This window comes from Ranitomeya imitator, chromosome 9, assembly GCF_032444005.1.
Source record: "Ranitomeya imitator isolate aRanImi1 chromosome 9, aRanImi1.pri, whole genome shotgun sequence".
NCBI classification, from domain to species: domain Eukaryota; kingdom Metazoa; phylum Chordata; class Amphibia; order Anura; family Dendrobatidae; genus Ranitomeya; species Ranitomeya imitator.
The window spans coordinates 31982609-32003284 of NC_091290.1; the positions used below are offsets into that span (position 1 = coordinate 31982609).

General features: G+C 40.0%; 1 protein-coding gene across 1 annotated transcript; it reads left to right on the forward strand.

Moving 5' to 3' along the window:
- Window positions 1-253: 253 nt before the first annotated feature.
- On the forward strand, window positions 254-20222 carry LOC138649715 (cathepsin W-like). The gene is made up of 11 exons (XM_069740344.1): window positions 254-366; window positions 506-560; window positions 2284-2397; window positions 3325-3467; window positions 5418-5511; window positions 6580-6660; window positions 13908-14024; window positions 16946-17010; window positions 17299-17383; window positions 18349-18407; window positions 19889-20222. Exons 1-11 carry the CDS (start codon window positions 295-297, stop codon window positions 19994-19996), a joined length of 993 nt encoding a protein of 330 aa, XP_069596445.1. The 5' UTR covers window positions 254-294; the 3' UTR covers window positions 19997-20222.
- The last annotated feature ends 454 nt before the right edge of the window (window positions 20223-20676 follow it).

Genomic DNA, 20676 nt, shown 5'->3' on the forward strand with positions numbered 1-20676 from the left:
CCTAAAATTTTGACTCGCATCCCATAAAAAACAAGCCCCATATGGAGGCATCAAAGGAAAAATGAAATGTTTCTGGCTCTGGAATGAACAAAAAAAATAGGTCAGTCCTGAAGGGGTTACTAATCATGTAATCAAATTTTTAAACTACAACGTTCGCTTTCGTTGCCTCCCAGAATTGACCATTGACGTTCTTTTTTTTAAAGTTGTGGTTTCCTTCTTGGATATAAATTCAGATATTTCAGGTCGCTCTTTTACTTGCTACATCTGACCGCATTGGAACATTAATGGTCCACAATGTATCTTTCATTCCCATCTCTCGTTTCTCTGTGCGCTTTCGCACACGTGGTCCTCGCGAACACTGAATCGGTGACCACCTATTTTGAAAAAAATTGCTGTTTGCTTGTTCCTTTCTGTGCTGATAGAAGCTTTTAATAATTTCATATCTCGAAAATTTGACGTCTAAAACATTTCTAATGACTCTTCTTCTTCTTTTTTTGTTAACCAGGAACAGTTTGAGAATTTTACCAAGCAATTTAATAAGGTTTACGAGAGTCCAGAAGGTAAGCAGGTCTCCCATTTTACATGTGTTATGTCAACCAATTATTTATTTTATTGGTATATATAGTGCAGGTAACTGCATTTATTATTGTATCATGATTTTTGTCCTCATACATGTTTTTAGAGATTAGATAGATACATATGCATAGAAAGTAGAAGCAGCACCGTAACAGTGTAGGGTACAAATCCAATTCAGACCTCAGCCTGGTCCATAATAGATATAATACAAAAAAGGCAGACTCCTCCATATAAAAAAAATAGGATACCTTTATCCAAATAACATTTTGGTTCCTCCTGGAACCTTTCTAAAGCAAAAATTTCCCTTCAGAAAGGTTTTAGGAGGAACTAAAACATTACTTTTCAGATATATACTAATAAAGGCATCCGGCTTGAGAAAGGTTCTGTGGAGTGGTACCTATTCTTAGCTTTAGATAGATAGATATTCAAAAAACGAAGACAGCGCTCCGGAGTCCAATTTCAATGGTGGTTTATTGACCCATGGTCATAATGGTGCGGTTTTGTTCCAAGTGTGGAATTTTTTCAAGCCCGCACTTGGAACGAAAAGTCACTATTATGACCATGGGTCAATAAACCACCATTGAAATTGGACTCTGGGGTGCTACCTTAGTTTTTTTTAATATATGTTGAGGTTTGATTTTGCTTGGGAGGCTTAGCACCCACTGTTTTTCAGCTTATACCAGTGCTGTACCTATATTTTTGTGATAGATAGATCTAGAATTAAAGTAACAAGTATATGATCCACATAGGCACACATCTACAATAATGGAACCACTGGCTCCAAATCAATAGAATCCAAAAATAGACAGCACACCAGAACATATTTCCAAAAATAGTGGACTTTATTAGCCTATATGTGGCAACGCTCCGGCTCAAAAAATAACGAGCCTTTCTCAAGCCTTAGAAAAGGCTCATTAGTTGTTGAGGGAAAATCTCACGACATATGGGCTTATAAACGCCACTATTTTTGGAAATTTTTACCGCAGTGCCGTCTATTTTTGGATTGTAGATAGATAGATGTGACACATAGATTGATAGATAGCAAAGCTGTATTTTTATATTTTTTTACAGGACAAGATTAAAGAGTCATTTCTCATTACAAAAAAAACAAAACATTGTCACCAATGAGCCAAAAATGCCACATGACATTACAGCATGATTTACTGAGAAGCAAGAACAATGAGAAATAAGTGCCGGTGATACCAATAAGCTGTGCCAAAAATTAATATATCACAAACATAGTTTTGAGGCAGAAAAAGATGGAATATTAATAAGTGCAATAAGGTTTTATCTGAGTTACAGTGGAGAGACCAAAGGCAATGGTACTCACCCGGTAGAGCGGTGTGAAGGCTCAAGACTGTGGCAGACCTACAGCTGAAAAAACAAAAACAAAACTGGAATGAAAGGGTTAATTCTGCACTAGCGGTAAATGAAGGATGGAAGTTAAGAACGGTATCCAGGAATGTGACTTATTTGTCAACGGGTTTCGAAAGTTACAACCTCTCTCATCAGGGCAATCATTGTGGTTGGTCCTGATGAAGAACTCTGTAACTTCGAACTATTTCGACACCGAATAGTTCCAAGATACGCATCAACATACCGTAAAATTGAGATGTGAACAAAGCCTTAACCAGTCTTTGTGAACACTATGGACCTTTTCTGTCCAAAACTGTGTAATTGAATATCTTATCCGCTATATCATTGCAGAACATCAATACAGATTGTCTGTTTTTACCGAAAATGTAAAAGCCGCCCGTCGCCTACAGGAAGAGGAACTGGGAACAGCAAAATATGGGATCACTAAGTTCAGCGACCTGACCGGTAGATCATCAATTGTGAAATTAATGTTTAAAAGGGCATTCTAGGAAAGGACATTTAGTTTGTACATGTTAGACCCCCTACTAGAGTAGGAGCGAATTTATTTGCATGTCTCATTCCATCAGCCATGACAGTGGTCTGTGGCCGCTGCAAGAAAATAGGAGTAACACATCTTACATTCTGACATCTGCAGCTCTTCTGGGACAGAGTCATTATTACATTTCGTATTAAATAAAATAGACCGAAAAGGCTGCAGGAGACAAACTCTGACTTCTTGACTTTAAGAGAACTTTCTAGGCATGCTCTGATCCAGATAAAGGTCATTGTGCAGGATGGGGGTGGAGGTGAGCTGTGTCCATCAACCAATGCAAATCATGGATTATGTGTTATCTACTTGAATATATTGTTTTTTTTCTATCTTTATAATCCTATTGATAATGAATGTGGTGAAAAATCATCCAAACAGCACAGGAAGCGTGAGAATAATATTAGGTGTGAAAATTGTAAGACTTCTTTTTAACATGGATAAAAGTAAAAATCTGATTTAAACTATAAGTAATTTTCAGGTGACACATACAAGCTATCTTTTACAATACAAACGGCACACATTATTAAATAGATCTCTTAGACTAGAGATGAGATGAGACTACTGATGAAACTAATGCACCCGCTTTGGAAAGCCTCATCAGAATAACTGTATAATCTGGATTTTAAAAAGAGCATTTTATGAGTCCAGCAAAAGACTAGAATAGCTCATGAGTCCAAGTGTATTCAATCTCTGCCCACCCAACCTGAATGACAGCTGCAGCTTACACTGAGCAGTGTGAGATCTCCACAGCAGGAGGAGGGACACTGAGGAGCTGTCGGTCAAGCTAAGGGGCCCGGTTGGTAGCTACTTGTTATTAATTAAATTTGTCTCTGTGTGTTTAGATGAAGAGTTCAAAAGAAATAGTTTGACTTTATTCGATGAGGTTCCTTCAGATGATATAAAACAAATGAAGGTGGAGGCTGCCCCGATTAAAAGATCTTGCGATTGGCGCAAGGCAGGAGTTATTTCAGAGGCAAAAGATCAGGTAATGAACAAATACAGGTAATAAACAGACATTACATTACTAAGTACTAAGGATGAAAACTTTTCTTTAAAATTAATCTGTGTACTGAAAACAATACCAACCAGGACAGGAAAAATAGAGTGTAAAATGTTTTAAGTGAGGGTTTAGGCTAAGTTCACACTGGGCGTTCTTGCAGCGTTTTTCTATGCTAATTGTCAGCAGCATTTTACAGTATCCGAATAGCCTATGAAATTTCAGAAATCTCATGCTCACACCTTGTTTTTTTTTGTCATCAGTATTTTGTGCTTTGCTTGTTTTTTTGGACATAGCGCATGTCACTTCTTTCAGTGTTTTTTCAGCTTTTGTACCCCATTGAAATGAGTGGGTGGTGAAAAAAACACTGAAACAATGCACCAAAAACGGAGGTATCAGGTTTTGCTGCATTTTTGTGCAAAAACCTAGTTCTATAAAATAGGACTTTTTTTAATACTAAACTTTATCAGCATGCACAAGAGAAAAATCTAGATGACCTAGTGTTCCAGCAGGACAGCAACCAGAAGCATACATTGAGATTGGCAAAGAAATGGGTCAATGACAATGAAGTAGAGGTGCTGGATTGTCCCCCACAGTCCACAGACGTCAACTCCATTGAACGCTGTGGGTAGAATTGAAAAAGCCTGTATAAATACCCAATAGTGTTTAAATCCCTTGCAGCTGATTACTGGAACAGCGGCTACAGAGAGAAAATGAAATTTTATTCTCCCAGCAGCCACTCGGTTCCAGTCATCGGGGCGGTGCAGTGATCAGTAACAGTCACTGCTCACCATACAATGACCACTGTAATCACTCCCCTGCAAATTGATTGACAGCCCACTCCCCAGCATGTGTATGCAGTGTGCATGGGTACAGAGCAAGTTTCAATCAAAATTCTGCGGACTGATTACACCTGCGCTCACCGACATCTGAGTGTTACCGTTCCATTTATTCTCCAGCATGGCTGCAGGGAGAATAAAAGTTCTTTTCTCCCTGTAGCCACTTACCCAGTATTCCGGCTGCTTATATTTAAGATTTATTACCCCTATATCTGCAGGTAAATAGCATTTCCGGATATGACAGGAATCCTTTAAAGTCTAAATGTTCCAATGGAGTGCTCCGGCTGGTGGCATCTCTCTAGTGTTCAAAATAAGCACATTCAGTATCTTGTTTGGTCCTCTGGGGCTTCTGTAGGAACAGGAGATGTCACTATGCAACCATATGCTTATTTTGAACACTAGCGGGACACTGCAGGTCACTGTGCTCCCTTGGAACATTTAGTCTTCAACTCCTTAATTCTTCATGACGTAGTATTGTAATTACATCATGGAGCATGTCAGGGTGTTTGGAGAGGGCTGAGGACCTGAGTCCACTCCATACAGGGCAGATACCGGCTACTTTACATGGCTGGCATCTGCCTCTCACAGTAGTAATTGTTGCAATCTCCGATCACTACAGTTTATCTCTTAAATGCTGCTGTCAATCACTTACAGTGACAACGAAGAGCTGATATCTGGCTTTGGCATTTGTTTGACCACCCATTGGTTTCCCGCGATGGGATAGCGGGGAGCCAATGGGTTGCTATAACAAGCATCAGAGCACTCCCGTGTGCTTGTCGTGTGTTCTCTCCTGAGATGACCAGCCTGGGGCTCAGCATCACAAGAGACACAGATTTTGCATATATATATATATATATATATATATATATATATATATATATATATATATATACTGTATATATACTGTTGTACTGCTGTATAAAGTACAAGCGGTCAAATGATCACAGGTTCAAAGACGTCAAGTGTGGTTTGCAGATTTTCCCTGCAGCCATGTGAATTGGGTAGGAGCACTGGTTACATTTTAATGTTATCTAAATATGTAATAAAGCAGTTATAATATGGTGCATATAACTCCTTTCAATAAATTTATTCTATTCAGGGCAATTGCGGTTCCTGTTGGGCTTTTGCCGTTGTTGGAAACATTGAGGCACAGTGGGGAATCGTTGGACGTTCAGCAAACTTATCAGTTCAGCGTAAGTGTCTGCCCTTCCTTGTCACAATGCTCCCGAGTGAGTGTGAATATAAGGGCGCAGTCAGATGGCCGTATTACTCGTCAAAGATCGCATCGCAATCCTCGGACTGGCCGTCTGCTCTCCTGACCTGAGCCTGACGGCATGTATTTCTATGGAGCTTTCACGCTCAAGTCAGGAGAGCCAAGGATTGTGATATGATCCTCGCTCAAGTAACATGGCAGTCTCTCAAGATTGCGTTCTGTAAATCGCAGCATTGTTGAGGTCTGTTCACTCCTATAAATTCTTAGCATCGGTTCTTTGGGCTTTCAATTACAAAAACTTGCAGCTCAGAGGGAATAGAAACTATTTATGAATTAATTATATTGATTGCCAATAAATCTGTTTTCACTTTTACCATATCTGAGTGCCTAGCTTCTGCCATTATTGGACTATGGGTTGGAACTCTACTTGGGCATCTTATTCTGCCACCTGGAGTGCCATATATCCCTCTTCAACAATGTAAATAAATTTTAAGGGAGTCGGTCACCCCGAAAATGCCTTTTAGACTAACTATATAGTGATACATGGGACGTCACCCCTATAAAAAATCATGCTAAAACGGGATCTGTTACTGGTATAGTAATTGTGAAAATCACTTTTAATCCATATGCAAATAAAGTAGCTCCTGTGCACCGATGGCGTGCACCGTTATGCCGCCTCAATTTGCGTCTTGGGGACTGAGCTAGTTTGTGATGGACAGTGCTCAGGGCACAGACAGAAGGCCGTATACCTCGTGCGAGGATCGCATTGCAATCCTCGGACTGGCTGTCTGCAATCCCGACCTGAGCGTGGCAGAATGTCTTTCTCTGCAGCGGTCACGCTCAGGTGAGGATAGCCGACGGTCAGTCCGAGGGTTGCAATGCAAGTTGTAACGAAAGTGAACAAGTTGCATGCACTGAAGGTTCGATCAAGCTGGTTTTTAAGAGGTTAAACCCCTTTATTTCTGCGGTCTTGCTGAATTTCTACTTTGAAAACTTCACTCCTCCTAAATTGACCTATGTGTTCACTCACCTAAATCTTTTCTTCCAGAGGTTCTGGACTGTAGTCCTTTTAGAGATGGCTGTAAAGGAGGAACTCTTTGGGATGCTTACAAAACGGTCATGAAGCAACGTAAGAATCATTATATTTACTGTACAGAAATTCAAAATGTATCACGAAGGCAATAGATCGTCTCGACTACTCCTAACATTTGGAACAGATAGATTAAATTGGCTAACCCAATGAAGCTACATAAGAAAAAAAAGATATTCCAAAATAACCATTGCAAATAGTCAGATATAAAAACGCTACAACATTGTGATAATGACAGCGCATCGTCATCAGAAGCCACTGAACACCATTTACCTGTGTGTTTGGTTTTCTTGTATGTAATGTATTATTGCTGGGATAATGTGCAGATGAACAAATATCTTTTGTCAAGACTCAAAAAAGGGAGTATAGTGCACGATTGAGAAGCCATGAAAAATTTGAGGGATGACAAAACTGTTACTGTAAAGCCAATGTCATTGATCAATGATTTACTATCAGGAAATGTACAGATTGTGGGAAAATCAAACTGCCTTTTAAAAACTCAAAGCAACCCTCAGGCTACGTTCACATTTGCATTGTTGTGTGCTGTGTCGGCGACGCAACGCACGCAAAAAAGCATGCAAAACGCAGCAAAACGCTGCGTTTTGTGACGCATGCGTTCATTTTTATAGCGCAAAAAAAATGCAACAAGCAGAGTCCTCTGCGCCCTGACGCTTGCGCCCAAAAAACGCATGCGTCACAAAACGCAACACAACGCATGTCCATGTGCCCCCCATGTTAAATATAGGGGCGCATGGTGCATGCGTCGCCGCGGTTGCGCCCGACGCACCGCAAATGTGAACGTAGCCTAAGAAGTATAAAAAAAGTTATAAAAAAACTATTTGATAAAACCACGCCATATGCTTTACATAATATTCACAGGTGCTTCTCACAAAATTAGAATATCATCAAAAAGTTAATTTATTTCAGTTCTTCAATACAAAAAGTGAATCTCACATATTATATAAAGTCATTACAGAGTGATCTATTTCAAGTGTTTATTTCTGTTAATGTTGATGATTATGGCTTACAGCCAATGAAAACCCAAAAGTCATTATCTCAGTAAATTCTAATAACAAAAAACACCTGCAAAGGCTTCCTAAGTGTTTAAAAAGGTCCCTCAGTCTTTTTCAGTAGGCTCCACAATCATGGGGAAGACTGATGACTTGACAGATGTCCAGAAGGCAGTCGTTGACACGCTCCACAAGGAGGGGAAGCCACAAAAGGTCATTGCTAAAGACGCCGGCTGTTCAGATTGCTGTATTCAAGCATATTAATGGAAGGTTGTGTGGCAGGAAAAAGTGTGGTAGAAAAAGGTGCAAGAGCAAACGGGATAATCACAGCCTGAAAGGATTGTTAAGAAAAGGCCATTCAAAAATTTGGGGGAGATTCACAAGTTGTGGACTGCTGCTGGAGTCATTGGTCCAAGAGTCACCACACACCGACTATCCAGGACATGGGCTACAAGTGTCGCATTCCTTGTGTGAAGCCGCTCATGACCAATAGACAACGCCAGAAGCGTCTTACCTGGGCCAAGGAGAAAAAGAACTGGACTGTTGTCAGTGGTCCAAGGTGTTGTTTTCAGATGAAAGTAAATTTTGAATTTTGTTTCGAAATCAAGGTCCCAGAGTCTGGAGGAAGAGTGGAGAGGCCACAATCCAAGCTGCTGAGGTCTAGTGTGAAGTCTCCACAATCAGTGATGGTTTGGGGAGCCATGTCATCTGCTAGTGTAGGTCCACTGTGTTTTATCAAGACCAAAGTCAGCGCAGCCATCTACCAGGAAATTTTAGAGCCTTTCATGCTTCCCTCTGCTGACAAGCTTTTTGGAGATGGAAATGTCATTCTCCAGCAGGACTTGGCCCCTGTCCACACTGTCAAAACTACCAATACCTGGTTTACAGACAACAGTATCACTGGGCTTGATTGGCAGCAAACTCGCCTGACCGTAACCCCATAGAGAATCTATGGAGTATTGTCAAGAGGAAGATGAGAGACACCAGACCCAACAATGCAGACGAGCTGAAGGCTGCTATCAAAGCAACCTGGGCTTCCATAACCCCTCAGCAGTGCCACAGGCTGATCACCTCCATGCCACGCTGCATTGATGCAGTAATTGATGCCAAAGGAGCCCCGACCAAGTATTGACTGCATTTACTGATCATACATTTCTGTAGGCCAACATTTCAGATTTTAAAATAATTTTTCAAGCTGGTGTTATAAAGTATTCTAATTTACTGAGATAGTGACTTTTGGATTTTCATTGGCTGCAAGCCATAATCATCAACATTAACAGAAATAAACACTTGAAATACATCACTCTGTTTGTAAAGACTCTATCTAATATATGAGTTTCACTTTTTGTATTGAAGAACTGAAATACATTTTTTGATGATATTCTAATTTTGTGAGAAGCACTTGTACAATTCAAGAAAATGTAAAAGGAATCTGTCAGCAGTTTTTTGGCTATGTAATACGAGAGCGGCAGGATGTAGAGGCTGAGACCGCGATTCCAGAGATGTGTCACTTACTGGATGGTTTGTTGTAGTTTCAATAAAATCAGCAGGAGATTCTGTACAGTGTGCACAGAAAACTGCCAATCAGTGGTGTGGCCGGGTTATACAGAGCTCAGCATTTAGAGCACTGCTAGATCTCCAGCAGAAAAAGCTGATTTTAGAAGAAAAGGTGCGGGGTCTGGAAGAAAGAATAGTAACTTTGAAACTCATCAAAGAGAATGAAGACTTTCTAGACAGAACAGAAGCATCTCTACTGGTCACAGAAGGTGAAAAAAGTGTCAGAGAACCTCCAAAAGCAGATGAGTGGAAGCATGTGACCAAAAGAAGCAAGAAGACCATGGAGAAATCACCAACCACACAACTGAAGAACCGATATCAAATCTTTGTAGAGGATGAAGATGGCACACCTAAGGATGAAGCAATACCAGCAAGCAAAAAAGAAAAGGGCACACAGCAACAAGTGACAGCAAAAAGTACAGCCAAGAAGCAACGAAGAGTGGTGGTGGTGGGAGACTCACTACTGAGAGGCACAGAAGCAGCCATCTGCAGACCGGACATAACTGCAAGAGAAGTATGCTGCCTTCCAGGTGCGATGATCAAGGATGTGACCGATAGGATACCAAAGCTCTTCAACTCCAAGGACGTCCACCCATTTCTTCTGATACATGTTGGCACCAATGACACGGCAAGGAAGGACCTACCGACAATCTGCAAAGACTTTGAAGAGTTGGGGAAGAAAGTAAAGGAACTGGATGCACAGGTAGTTTTTTCTTCTATCCTTCCAGTAGACGGGCATGGCACCAGGAGATGGAACAGGATCCTTGATGCAAACAACTGGCTAAGACGATGGTGCAGACAACAAGGATTCGGATTCCTGGACCACGGTGTGAATTACTTGTACGATGGACTCCTCGCCAGAGACGGACTACACCTCAACAAACCTGGGAAACACACATTCGCCAGAAGACTCGCTACACTCATCAGGAGGGCGTTAAACTAGAAGAAGAGGGGACGGGAAGAAAAACATTAGACTCGAACAAAGAAGACCCAGAAAAACATACTCAGAAGGGAGGTAAGAACATTTCTAAAACAATCCACAGCGAGGAGATTGGAACAAAACAAAATCCTCTAAACTGCATGCTCGCAAACGCCAGAAGCCTGACAAACAAGATGGAAGAACTAGAAGCAGAAATATCTACAGGTAACTTTGACATAGTGGGAATAACCGAGACATGGTTAGATGAAAGCTATGACTGGGTAGTTAACTTACAGGGTTACAGTCTGTTTAGAAAGGATCGTAAAAATCGGAGAGGAGGAGGGGTTTGTCTCTATGTAAAGTCTTGTCTAAAGTCCACTTTAAGGGAGGATATTAGCGAAGGAAATGAGGATGTCGAGTCCATATGGGTCGAAATTCATGGAGGGAAAAATGGTAACAAAATTCTCATTGGGGTCTGTTACAAACCCCCAAATATAACAGAAACCATGGAAAGTCTACTTCTAAAGCAGATAGATGAAGCTGCAACCCATAATGAGGTCCTGGTTATGGGGGACTTTAACTACCCGGATATTAACTGGGAAACAGAAACCTGTGAAACCCATAAAGGCAACAGGTTTCTGCTAATAACCAAGAAAAATTATCTTTCACAATTGGTGCAGAATCCAACCAGAGGAGCAGCACTTTTAGACCTAATACTATCTAATAGACCTGACAGAATAACAAATCTGCAGGTGGTCGGGCATTTAGGAAATAGCGACCACAATATTGTGCAGTTTCACCTGTCTTTCACCAGGGGGACTTGTCAGGGAGTCACAAAAACACTGAACTTTAGGAAGGCAAAGTTTGACCAGCTTAGAGATGCCCTTAATCTGGTAGACTGGGACAATATCCTCAGAAATAAGAATACAGATAATAAATGGGAAATGTGTAAGAACATCCTAAATAGGCAGTGTAAGCGGTTTATACCTTGTGGGAATAAAAGGACTAGAAATAGGAAAAACCCAATGTGGCTAAACAAAGAAGTAAGACAGGCAATTAACAGTAAAAAGAAAGCATTTGCACTACTAAAGCAGGATGGCACCATTGAAGCTCTAAAGAACTATAGGGAGAAAAATACTTTATCTAAAAAACTAATTAAAGCTGCCAAAAAGGAAACAGAGAAGCACATTGCTAAGGAGAGTAAAACTAATCCCAAACTGTTCTTCAACTATATCAATAGTAAAAGAATAAAAACTGAAAATGTAGGCCCCTTAAAAAATAGTGAGGAAAGAATGGTTGTAGATGACGAGGAAAAAGCTAACATATTAAACACCTTCTTCTCCACGGTATTCACGGTGTAAAATGAAATGCTAGGTGAAATCCCAAGAAACAATGAAAACCCTATATTAAGGGTCACCAATCTAACCCAAGAAGAGGTGCGAAACCGGCTAAATAAGATTAAAATAGATAAATCTCCGGGTCCGGATGGCATACACCCACGAGTACTAAGAGAACTAAGTAATGTAATAGATAAACCATTATTTCTTATTTTTAGGGACTCTATAGCGACGAGGTCTGTTCCGCAGGACTGGCGCATAGCAAATGTGGTGCCAATATTCAAAAAGGGCTCTAAAAGTGAACCTGGAAATTATAGGCCAGTAAGTCTAACCTCTATTGTTGGTAAAATATTTGAAGGGTTTCTGAGGGATGTTATTCTGGATTATCTCAATGAGAATAACTGTTTAACTCCATATCAGCATGGGTTTATGAGAAATCGCTCCTGTCAAACCAATCTAATCAGTTTTTATGAAGAGGTAAGCTATAGGCTGGACCACGGTGAGTCATTGGACGTGGTATATCTCGATTTTTCCAAAGCGTTTGATACCGTGCCGCACAAGAGGTTGGTACACAAAATGAGAATGCTTGGTCGGGGGGAAAATGTGTGTAAATGGGTTAGTAACTGGCTTAGTGATAGAAAGCAGAGGGTGGTTATAAATGGTATAGTCTCTAACTGGGTCGCTGTGACCAGTGGGGTACCGCAGGGGTCAGTATTGGGACCTGTTCTCTTCAACATATTCATTAATGATCTGGTAGAAGGTTTACACAGTAAAATATCGATATTTGCAGATGATACAAAACTATGTAAAGCAGTTAATACAAGAGAAGATAGTATTCTGCTACAGATGGATCTGGATAAGTTGGAAACTTGGGCTGAAAGTTGGCAGATGAGGTTTAACAATGATAAATGTAAGGTTATACACATGGGAAGAAGGAATCAATATCACCATTACACACTGAACGGGAAACCACTGGGTAAATCTGACAGGGAGAAGGACTTGGGGATCCTAGTTAATGATAAACTTACCTGGAGCAGCCAGTGCCAGGCAGCAGCTGCCAAGGCAAACAGGATCATGGGGTGCATTAAAAGAGGTCTGGATACACATGATGAGAGCATTATACTGCCTCTGTACAAATCCCTAGTTAGACCGCACATGGAGTACTGTGTCCAGTTTTGGGCAGCGGTGCTCAGGAAGGATATAATGGAACTAGAGAGAGTACAAAGGAGGGCAACAAAATTAATAAAGGGGATGGGAGAACTACAATACCCAGATAGATTAGCGAAATTAGGATTATTTAGTCTAGAAAAAAGACGACTGAGGGGCGATCTAATAACCATGTATAAGTATATAAGGGGACAATACAAATATCTCGCTGAGGATCTGTTTATACCAAGGAAGGTGACGGGCACAAGGGGGCATTCTTTGCGTCTGGAGGAGAGAAGGTTTTTCCACCAACATAGAAGAGGATTCTTTACTGTTAGGGCAGTGAGAATCTGGAATTGCTTGCCTGAGGAGGTGGTGATGGCGAACTCAGTCGAGGGGTTCAAGAGAGGCCTGGATGTCTTCCTGGAGCAGAACAATATTGTATCATACAATTAGGTTCTGTAGAAGGACGTAGATCTGGGGATTTATTATGATGGAATATAGGCTGAACTGGATGGACAAATGTCTTTTTTTGGCCTTACTAACTATGTTACTATGTTACTATCAAAACTAGAGCAAGCAGCGCAGTAAGTGATTCATCACTGGAATCAGGGTCTTCTTCTTTCTGTCAGCGATTGCTGGTCCCTCTGCTGCCTCCGCCCTTTGGATGACAGGTCACTGCTGGGATTTCAAACAGAGGAGGCTGGTTTTTCACTGATCGGAGGCAGGAGGAGGGCCGGGGAATCACAGACAGGGAGGAGAGGACTCAGAGCACAGTCCGGCCCCTGTGCACCAAAATCTAATCAGCAGAAAACTTCAAATGGTGATTAAAGAAGAACCACAAAGCCGATTTCTTCACCAAAGGTATCATTGTAATCGGTATTACAGCGATATTACTGCCATGTCTTTACTGTACATTACAAAATCATGCTGACAAGTCTATGCCGCATGAATCACCTCCCTTTAAAGGAGCAGCATGAATCACCTGACAAGTTCCCTTTAAAGGAGTTCTCCTATCTGGGACATTGATCGCATATTGACATCATAAGCCATAAATGTCAGATGGAAAAGAGAGGCGGCCAAACAGGAGAAGCCCTCTTTATTCTTTCTATGGGAGCTCCAAAAATTCCAGAGCGCCCATCGGAAATACCATTAATGTCCCAGATGGGAACGCTCCATAAAACCGAAATACCATGCAGAACTATTGTTAGCAATGTCCAAGAGATATAAAGTCTATTGTATTCTATAAAAATGTGCTATACAAAATGAAATTTATTAATAAAAGCCTATAATATTTTTCTCCGATTTCCTCTATAGAAGGATTGGTTTCTGAATGCGTTTACCCATACAAAGCGATAAAGCAGGATTGTAAAAAGATGAATTCTGTAAGAACAAACATAAAAGATTTTAGAATGCTGCCTAGAAATGAACGCGGTAAGGAACATACTTTTTTTTGTGCGCAGGGGACGCTTTGGTGAGCACAGTGTAAAGTATAGGCGTGGAAGCCCACTCTGTGAGCCATCAGCCCCTGCAATGTGATCACAGAGGATGATGCCGGGGGCCTTAGAACTCAGGTCTGCCATGTAACACTGACAATGAACACTATGTATTCCATAGTATTGCAGAAGAAGTCAAATAATCACTGTCACGATTCCTCCTATCAGTGTGTGGACGCAGTGAATGACAGGTCTCTTGTCCAATCAATGAACTGGGCGTCCTGAGCGGTCAGTATGGTGATGGACAACCGGGCCGTCCAATCAGAATCTGGGGGGTGCTGAGCTGTCAGAGTCTGGAGTGACACTTTAGCCATCCAATCAGGACCAGGGAGTGCGGGGCTTCACCCATGTGTCTCTTGTCCATAGTAATTACCTGGCTATTTAACCAGCTCTCTGCCAATTTTAGCTTTGCTCATGAGTTGTTTACTTGCTCTGTGCTCCTTGTCTGGTATTCTGATCTTTGCTGCTAGACCTTAGATTTGTCTTGACCATCCGTTTGACTAGCCCTTTTGCTGTGATCCGCTTTCCCCCTGGTATTTTGACCTCCTGACTGCGCCTTTGTCTTACTCCTCTGTCTATGACGCACCCTCCTGGCTTTTGACCTCGGTCCTCTTAACTACCCAGCCTCACGGCTTATCCGAGAGAAGTGACTAACATCACACACAGTTTCAAGCCATTTACGGGTACAAAAAGATAGAACTGTTTATTAAAATGTTATTAAAAAAAAACAAAATATATTTATAGTGATAATGTTGCATTATTTCCAAATACTACGCCACTTCTCACCAAAATATATTAACTTAGTAATAGAACCTGAAATGTCTTTATAGGCTCACAAAAAAGAACAAAAAAAACAGGATGGGGCCGATTCATCCAACAATTTTTGCCAGAATTTTGGCATAAAATGGTTTGAAATCTAGCAACATTTTAATGCAATTTTTATTTGCAACTTTTTGAAAAGTAGGTGAATCTTAGCCAAGAGAGTCGGGGCTCATTGTAGCCGTCACATTCATCATAAATTATGCCATAAAAGTGTCATTTGGATGTTTTGGGTTGTCATTATGATTTAAAAACAGAAAACACAGTAGTTTGACAATCAATGGCTTCAGTCAACCACTAACCATGAGTGGAGAAAAAGTTTTGGTGTTATCATACATATTCTCTGGAAAAAGGCCAACAAAGTAAAAAATTCTGCCGGGGTATGTAAACTTTTGAGCACAACTGTATCACTCGCTCAGAAGCTTGTTGTAGTTTCAATACAATCAGTGTTTTATCAGCAAGAGATTATCACTAGAGGACTAGGTGTCATGTGCCAAGCAGTCTGGCTAATCTATATAACCCCGCCTGTTGTGAATTCTGTTGTCGGGCTCCCTCCTGTGGTCATGAATGGTACTTTGGCTGGCTCTGTCCATGGACTTCCTCTGGTGAGTGTTTCTGAGTTTCCTTCCCCAGGTGACGAGGTTAATTCGTTAGCTGCTGCTCTATTTAACTCCACTTAGATCTTTGCTCCAGGCCACCTGTCAATGTTCCAGTATTGGTCTAGTTCACTCCTGGATCGTTCTTGTGACCTGTCTTCCCAGCAGAAGCTAAGTTCCAGCTTGTATTTCTTTGGTTTGCTATTTTTCTGTCCAGCTTGCTATTTTTATTGTTGTCTTGCTTGCTGGAAGCTCTGGGACGCAGAGGGAGCGCCTCCGCACCGTGAGTCGGTGCGGAGGGTCTTTTTGCGCCCTCTGCGTGGTCTTTTTGTAGGTTTTTGTGCTGACCGCAAAGTAACCTTTCCTATCCTCGGTCTGTTCAGTAAGTCGGGCCTCACTTTGCTAAATCTATTTCATCTCTGTGTTTGTATTTTCATCTTTACTCACAGTCATTATATGTGGGGGGCTGCCTTTTCCTTTGGGGAATTTCTCTGAGGCAAGGTAGGCTTTATTTTTCTATCTTCAGGGCTAGCTAGTTCCTTAGGCTGTGCCGAGTTGCATAGGGAGCGTTAGGCGCAATCCACGGCTATTTCTAGTGTGTTTGATAGGATTAGGGATTGCGGTCAGCAGAGTTCCCACGTCCCAGAGCTCGTCCTATATTATCAGTAACTATCAGGTCATTCCGTGTGCTCTTAACCACCAGGTCCATTATTGTCCTGACCACCAGGTCATAACACCCGCCCCCACCACTGATTGGGAGCTTGCTGACAATGTCCACAGGAAGCTGCCAATCAGTGGTGTGGGCGGGGTTATACACAGCTCAGCATTCCGAGGACTGCTACATCTAAAGCAGAGAAAACCCAGCAAGTGACACATTGTTGGAATCAGTGTCTCTTCCCTTACATCATGCTGCTCTCATATTACGTGGCAAAAATCTGATTAAAGATTCTCTTTAAGTGACTGGACTATCAAATGCTAGTTGTAAAATGTGTCAAATTCATTAAGAGGCATGGACCTCCGTCAGAAATGTTACCCCAGCCAGAGGCCAGTGTATATGTTTTGCATAATTTATGCCATCTTTGTAGAACAAAATATGATGAATTTGATGGATGGTAGTCATCACGCCCTGTTCTGCTCATTTTGGCAGAACTGACCACAACTTGCATGAAAATATAAAAAGTTGCTGAGTGTTTACACATCTTCAAGTTGAGCAAAAATGTTGTGATATTTAATAGTTATACACAAGAAGAAAACTCTTTGCAGGCTTTTGCTACTCCACCTGCAAGCTGCATGATGTAGGGACAGAGACCCTGATTCCAGCAATATGTCATTTACTAGCTGTTGGCAGATTCCCTTTAAACCAATGGGGGTGAAAAAAATGACAATATTCATTAAAACATTTTAGAATCACACATTGATTTGTTGTTGTTTTTTTTTCTTTCAGTAATGGCCTGTTATGTCACGAACCAAGGAACAATTGCCGTGAGCATGAATGCTATTGTTCTGAAGGTAAAATATGCAGTGAAAAAAAACAGATACCACATGTACTGGAAACATGGACATGAGTATGAGATTTATCTAATGTTCACGGACTATGGAGGATGCGCGGCATACAATGCCAGTGGTGCTGCGCATCCTACACTCTACATTTTGTACAGACCTGAAAGACCCCCCTGCCTAATTCAGGGAGAACCATAAGAATAATTATGCCCCTGTTCACAATTTTTTCCCAAGCAGCGAAGCATATCGTGTAATGTACAGTATTCATTAATTATTTACCTTTTTATATTAATACAGTATTACAACGGAGGAGTAATTCGACGTAAATCCTGCAATCGAAAAAAATTAACCCATGCAGTATTACTAATGGGATACTCCAGAGGTAAAGATAAACCCCAATTCTTAACTTATTCCTAAAATGAGGCGCACATAACATACTTTAAATTGATTACCGGATCAATTATCTGTATATCTGTATTTTGATAGGCTGGATTCAGTGTTTTTTTATTTTTTTTTATTTTTTTAAATACTAGTTTTTGTTGTGATTTTTGCACCAAAAGTCTCAAAAATACTTAGAGGAAAAAAGTCGATTATTGATTTTGAGCCAAATTCATGAATCACGTGCATCGTTTTAATGAATTTAGCTTAAAAAATGGCAGCTAATACCACAAGGACAGAAAAAAAGTAACTTTTTAAAAAACGAAAATGATGAATCGAGGCCGTGCTATTGTAACGTACAGACATTAACAAGCGAGCATTGTTCTCTAAAATACATGGCAAATCGTACAACTATTGCGAGTTCTACAAAGCTGCAGTGCAAACGTAGGAATTCCATAAAAAAAAAAAAGCAAGAAAGGGAAAAAAAAAAACAATTAAAAATATGATGTATTAAAGGGAAATGTTTCAACAGGATTTTGCTATGTAATCCGAGAGCAGCACGGTGTAAGGGCAGAGACCCTGCTTCCAGCGATGTATCCCTTACTGGACTGTTTGCTGTCATTTTGATCCAATTACAGTTTGCTGAGCCGTGTATATCCCTGCGCCCCCACTTTCCCCTCCCACACACATCACTGATTGGCAGCTTTCTGTGCACACTGTGTATAGGCAGAGAGCTGTCGATCAGTGGTGGGATCGTACTTATACAAAGCATTTGACTGGGAGACATAAGATACCTAGTCCTGTAGTGATTATCTAATGCTGAAAAAACACTGATTGTATGTTAACAACAGCTAGTAAAGTGACACATGGCTGGAATCAGGGGCTCTGTCCCTACATCATGCCGCTCTTGGATTTTTTATTTTTTTAAATGAAATATATATATATTTGTTTTTCTCTTGTATTCTGCAGGCACTAAATTGCCTTATTGGATCATAAAAAACAGCTGGGGGGATGACTGGGGAGAACGTGTAAGTATTAGTAACGTTCAAGGGACATTAATACTGAGCTGTGTGGGTAGTATATACTCTATAATGTGTAAAATAAATAGCATTTTTGTTCAGTTTGGATTATTCTTTTCACATGTTGTAATCAAACAGGTAGGTGGGACACTCAGTTATATAGAGTTAGCAAGAGATAGGTGCTAGTGCTAATACTGAGCTCCGGCAGAACAATAGTAGACAGTGTGAAGGATCTGCTCCCCTAAAGGCACTTGGAAGTGCATATCTATCTATCATCTATCTATCTCATATCTATCATCTATTATCTAATATCTATCTATTATCTATCTGTTATCTATCTATCATCTATTATCTAATATCTATCTATTATCTATCTATTATCTATCTATCTCATATCTATCATCTATCTATCATCTACTGTATTATCTAATATCCATCTATTATCTATCTATTATCTATAGATCTACGGTATTTATTATCTATCTATTATCTATCTATAGATCTATCTATTATCTATCTGTTATCTATTATCTAATATCTATCTATTATCTATCTATTATCTATCTATCTCATATCTATCATCTATTATCTATTATCTATCTATCTCATATCTATCATCTATCTATCATCTACTGTATTATCTAATATCCATCTATTATTTATAGATCTATTTATTATCTATCTATTATCTATCTATACATTTATTATCTATCATCTATCTATAGATCTATCTATTATCTATCATCTATTATCTATCTATCATCTATCTATTATCTATCATCTATGTATTATCTATTATCTAATATCTATAATCTATCTATCTATTATCTATCTATTATCTAATATCTATATCACCTATATTCTATCTATTATTTATCCATCTACTCTTCCTCTGTACTAGTCTGTCAGTTTGTTTCCTTTTTCATAATATCTATCTATCTACAGTATATATAATGTTGTATGTATGTAACCTTTTCACATGTATAGCACTAAGGAGTTAATGGTGCTTTCAAAATAAATACATAATTATAATATAGAGCACAATGACACCGTGTAAAGAGATATTTATTATTATTATCATCATCATCTATTTTTCGTTTTTGTCCTTTATCCTATACATGTATTTTAAGGTTCTTCCTTTCCTTATATTTTACCATTCTTATCAACAAGCTCAATTAGCGCCCGACAGACCGGAGAGCCAGAGCATTAATGGGGCTCGGTCTAAGCTAATTTATCTTAAAATGAGGTGATGACTGTTTGGCGGACATTGACAGGTACATGAGGCCTAAATGGCCCCGCTACTTGGGATTAAAGCTATGCTCATAATTACGGAACAATATTCTCTATGGCGGTCCATTTTTCCTGTTGTGACCGACCCTTCGATGGCGGCTCTGCGCGGAGTCCCCGACACAGACGGAAATAAAGCTTAATTGTTGGTACGTTCTACCGGTAACTATAATTTATACTAACAGTTGTTCTCTCTCCTACAGGGATTTTTTAAGCTCTTTTTTGGTGCAAACATGTGTGGGATTACAACGAGACCCGTAAGTGCCGTTGTACCCGGCTCAAGAAAGAGAATAATTCGATGTCCTCGCTAGCAATGTGTTCATGAACATCGATATCTGGACAATGCGGTTGTAGCCAACTTAGTGACACCTTCTCAATGCTCTCGCTAACTTGCATTACATTTTTTTTTTCTGCTGAATATATAAAGAACCATGCATTGTATTACTTTTACGATTGCTTACTTTGATTTTGCAATGTTCAAATATATTAAAGAGCATTTCTTGAAAAGACAAAAAAAAAATAAACGATTAAATGCGATAGTCTTAGTGATTACTAATATTGTCTCTGTTAAATCTCTTGAGTTCTTTTTCAACACGTGGATGACAAAAAGAGCAAAACCCACTGGTTTACAAGTCGCATTCTATAAAACACGCACACATGCTGTATGAACATATTTGCATTTACCGTATACAGGAATTATCTGGATTTGTAATATGTTAAGCTCAGACAAAGTGTTTGGTGAATTCAGCCCTGGATATTCTCCCTAACATTGAAAGTGCAAAACCAAGAAGGAAAAGTTATAGAATTATGGAACTCACAGGATGGAGACGTGTTGCTGATCTGCAAATGGTGAAAAAATGGAAACCAAATTTTCAAATCATCTTGACTTATTCAGTGTGGAGTATGAGCCGTGCTAACAGTCTCCCCTGCTATCAGTGAGGTTATTAATGGTTGTCTGAAGAATGTTCTGCTACACTGAATGCACTTGTGC

Bases quoted from the DNA above. Each gene is read 5' to 3' on its own strand.
- LOC138649715 (XM_069740344.1), top strand. From the start codon at position 295: ATGTATCTTTCATTCCCATCTCTCGTTTCTCTGTGCGCTTTCGCACAC. The intron at 14,025-16,945 runs GTAAGGAACATA...TTTTTCTTTCAG, and splicing joins GCTGCCTAGAAATGAACGCG to TAATGGCCTGTTATGTCACG. The intron at 17,384-18,348 runs GTAAAGATAAAC...TGTATTCTGCAG, and splicing joins ACTAATGGGATACTCCAGAG to GCACTAAATTGCCTTATTGG.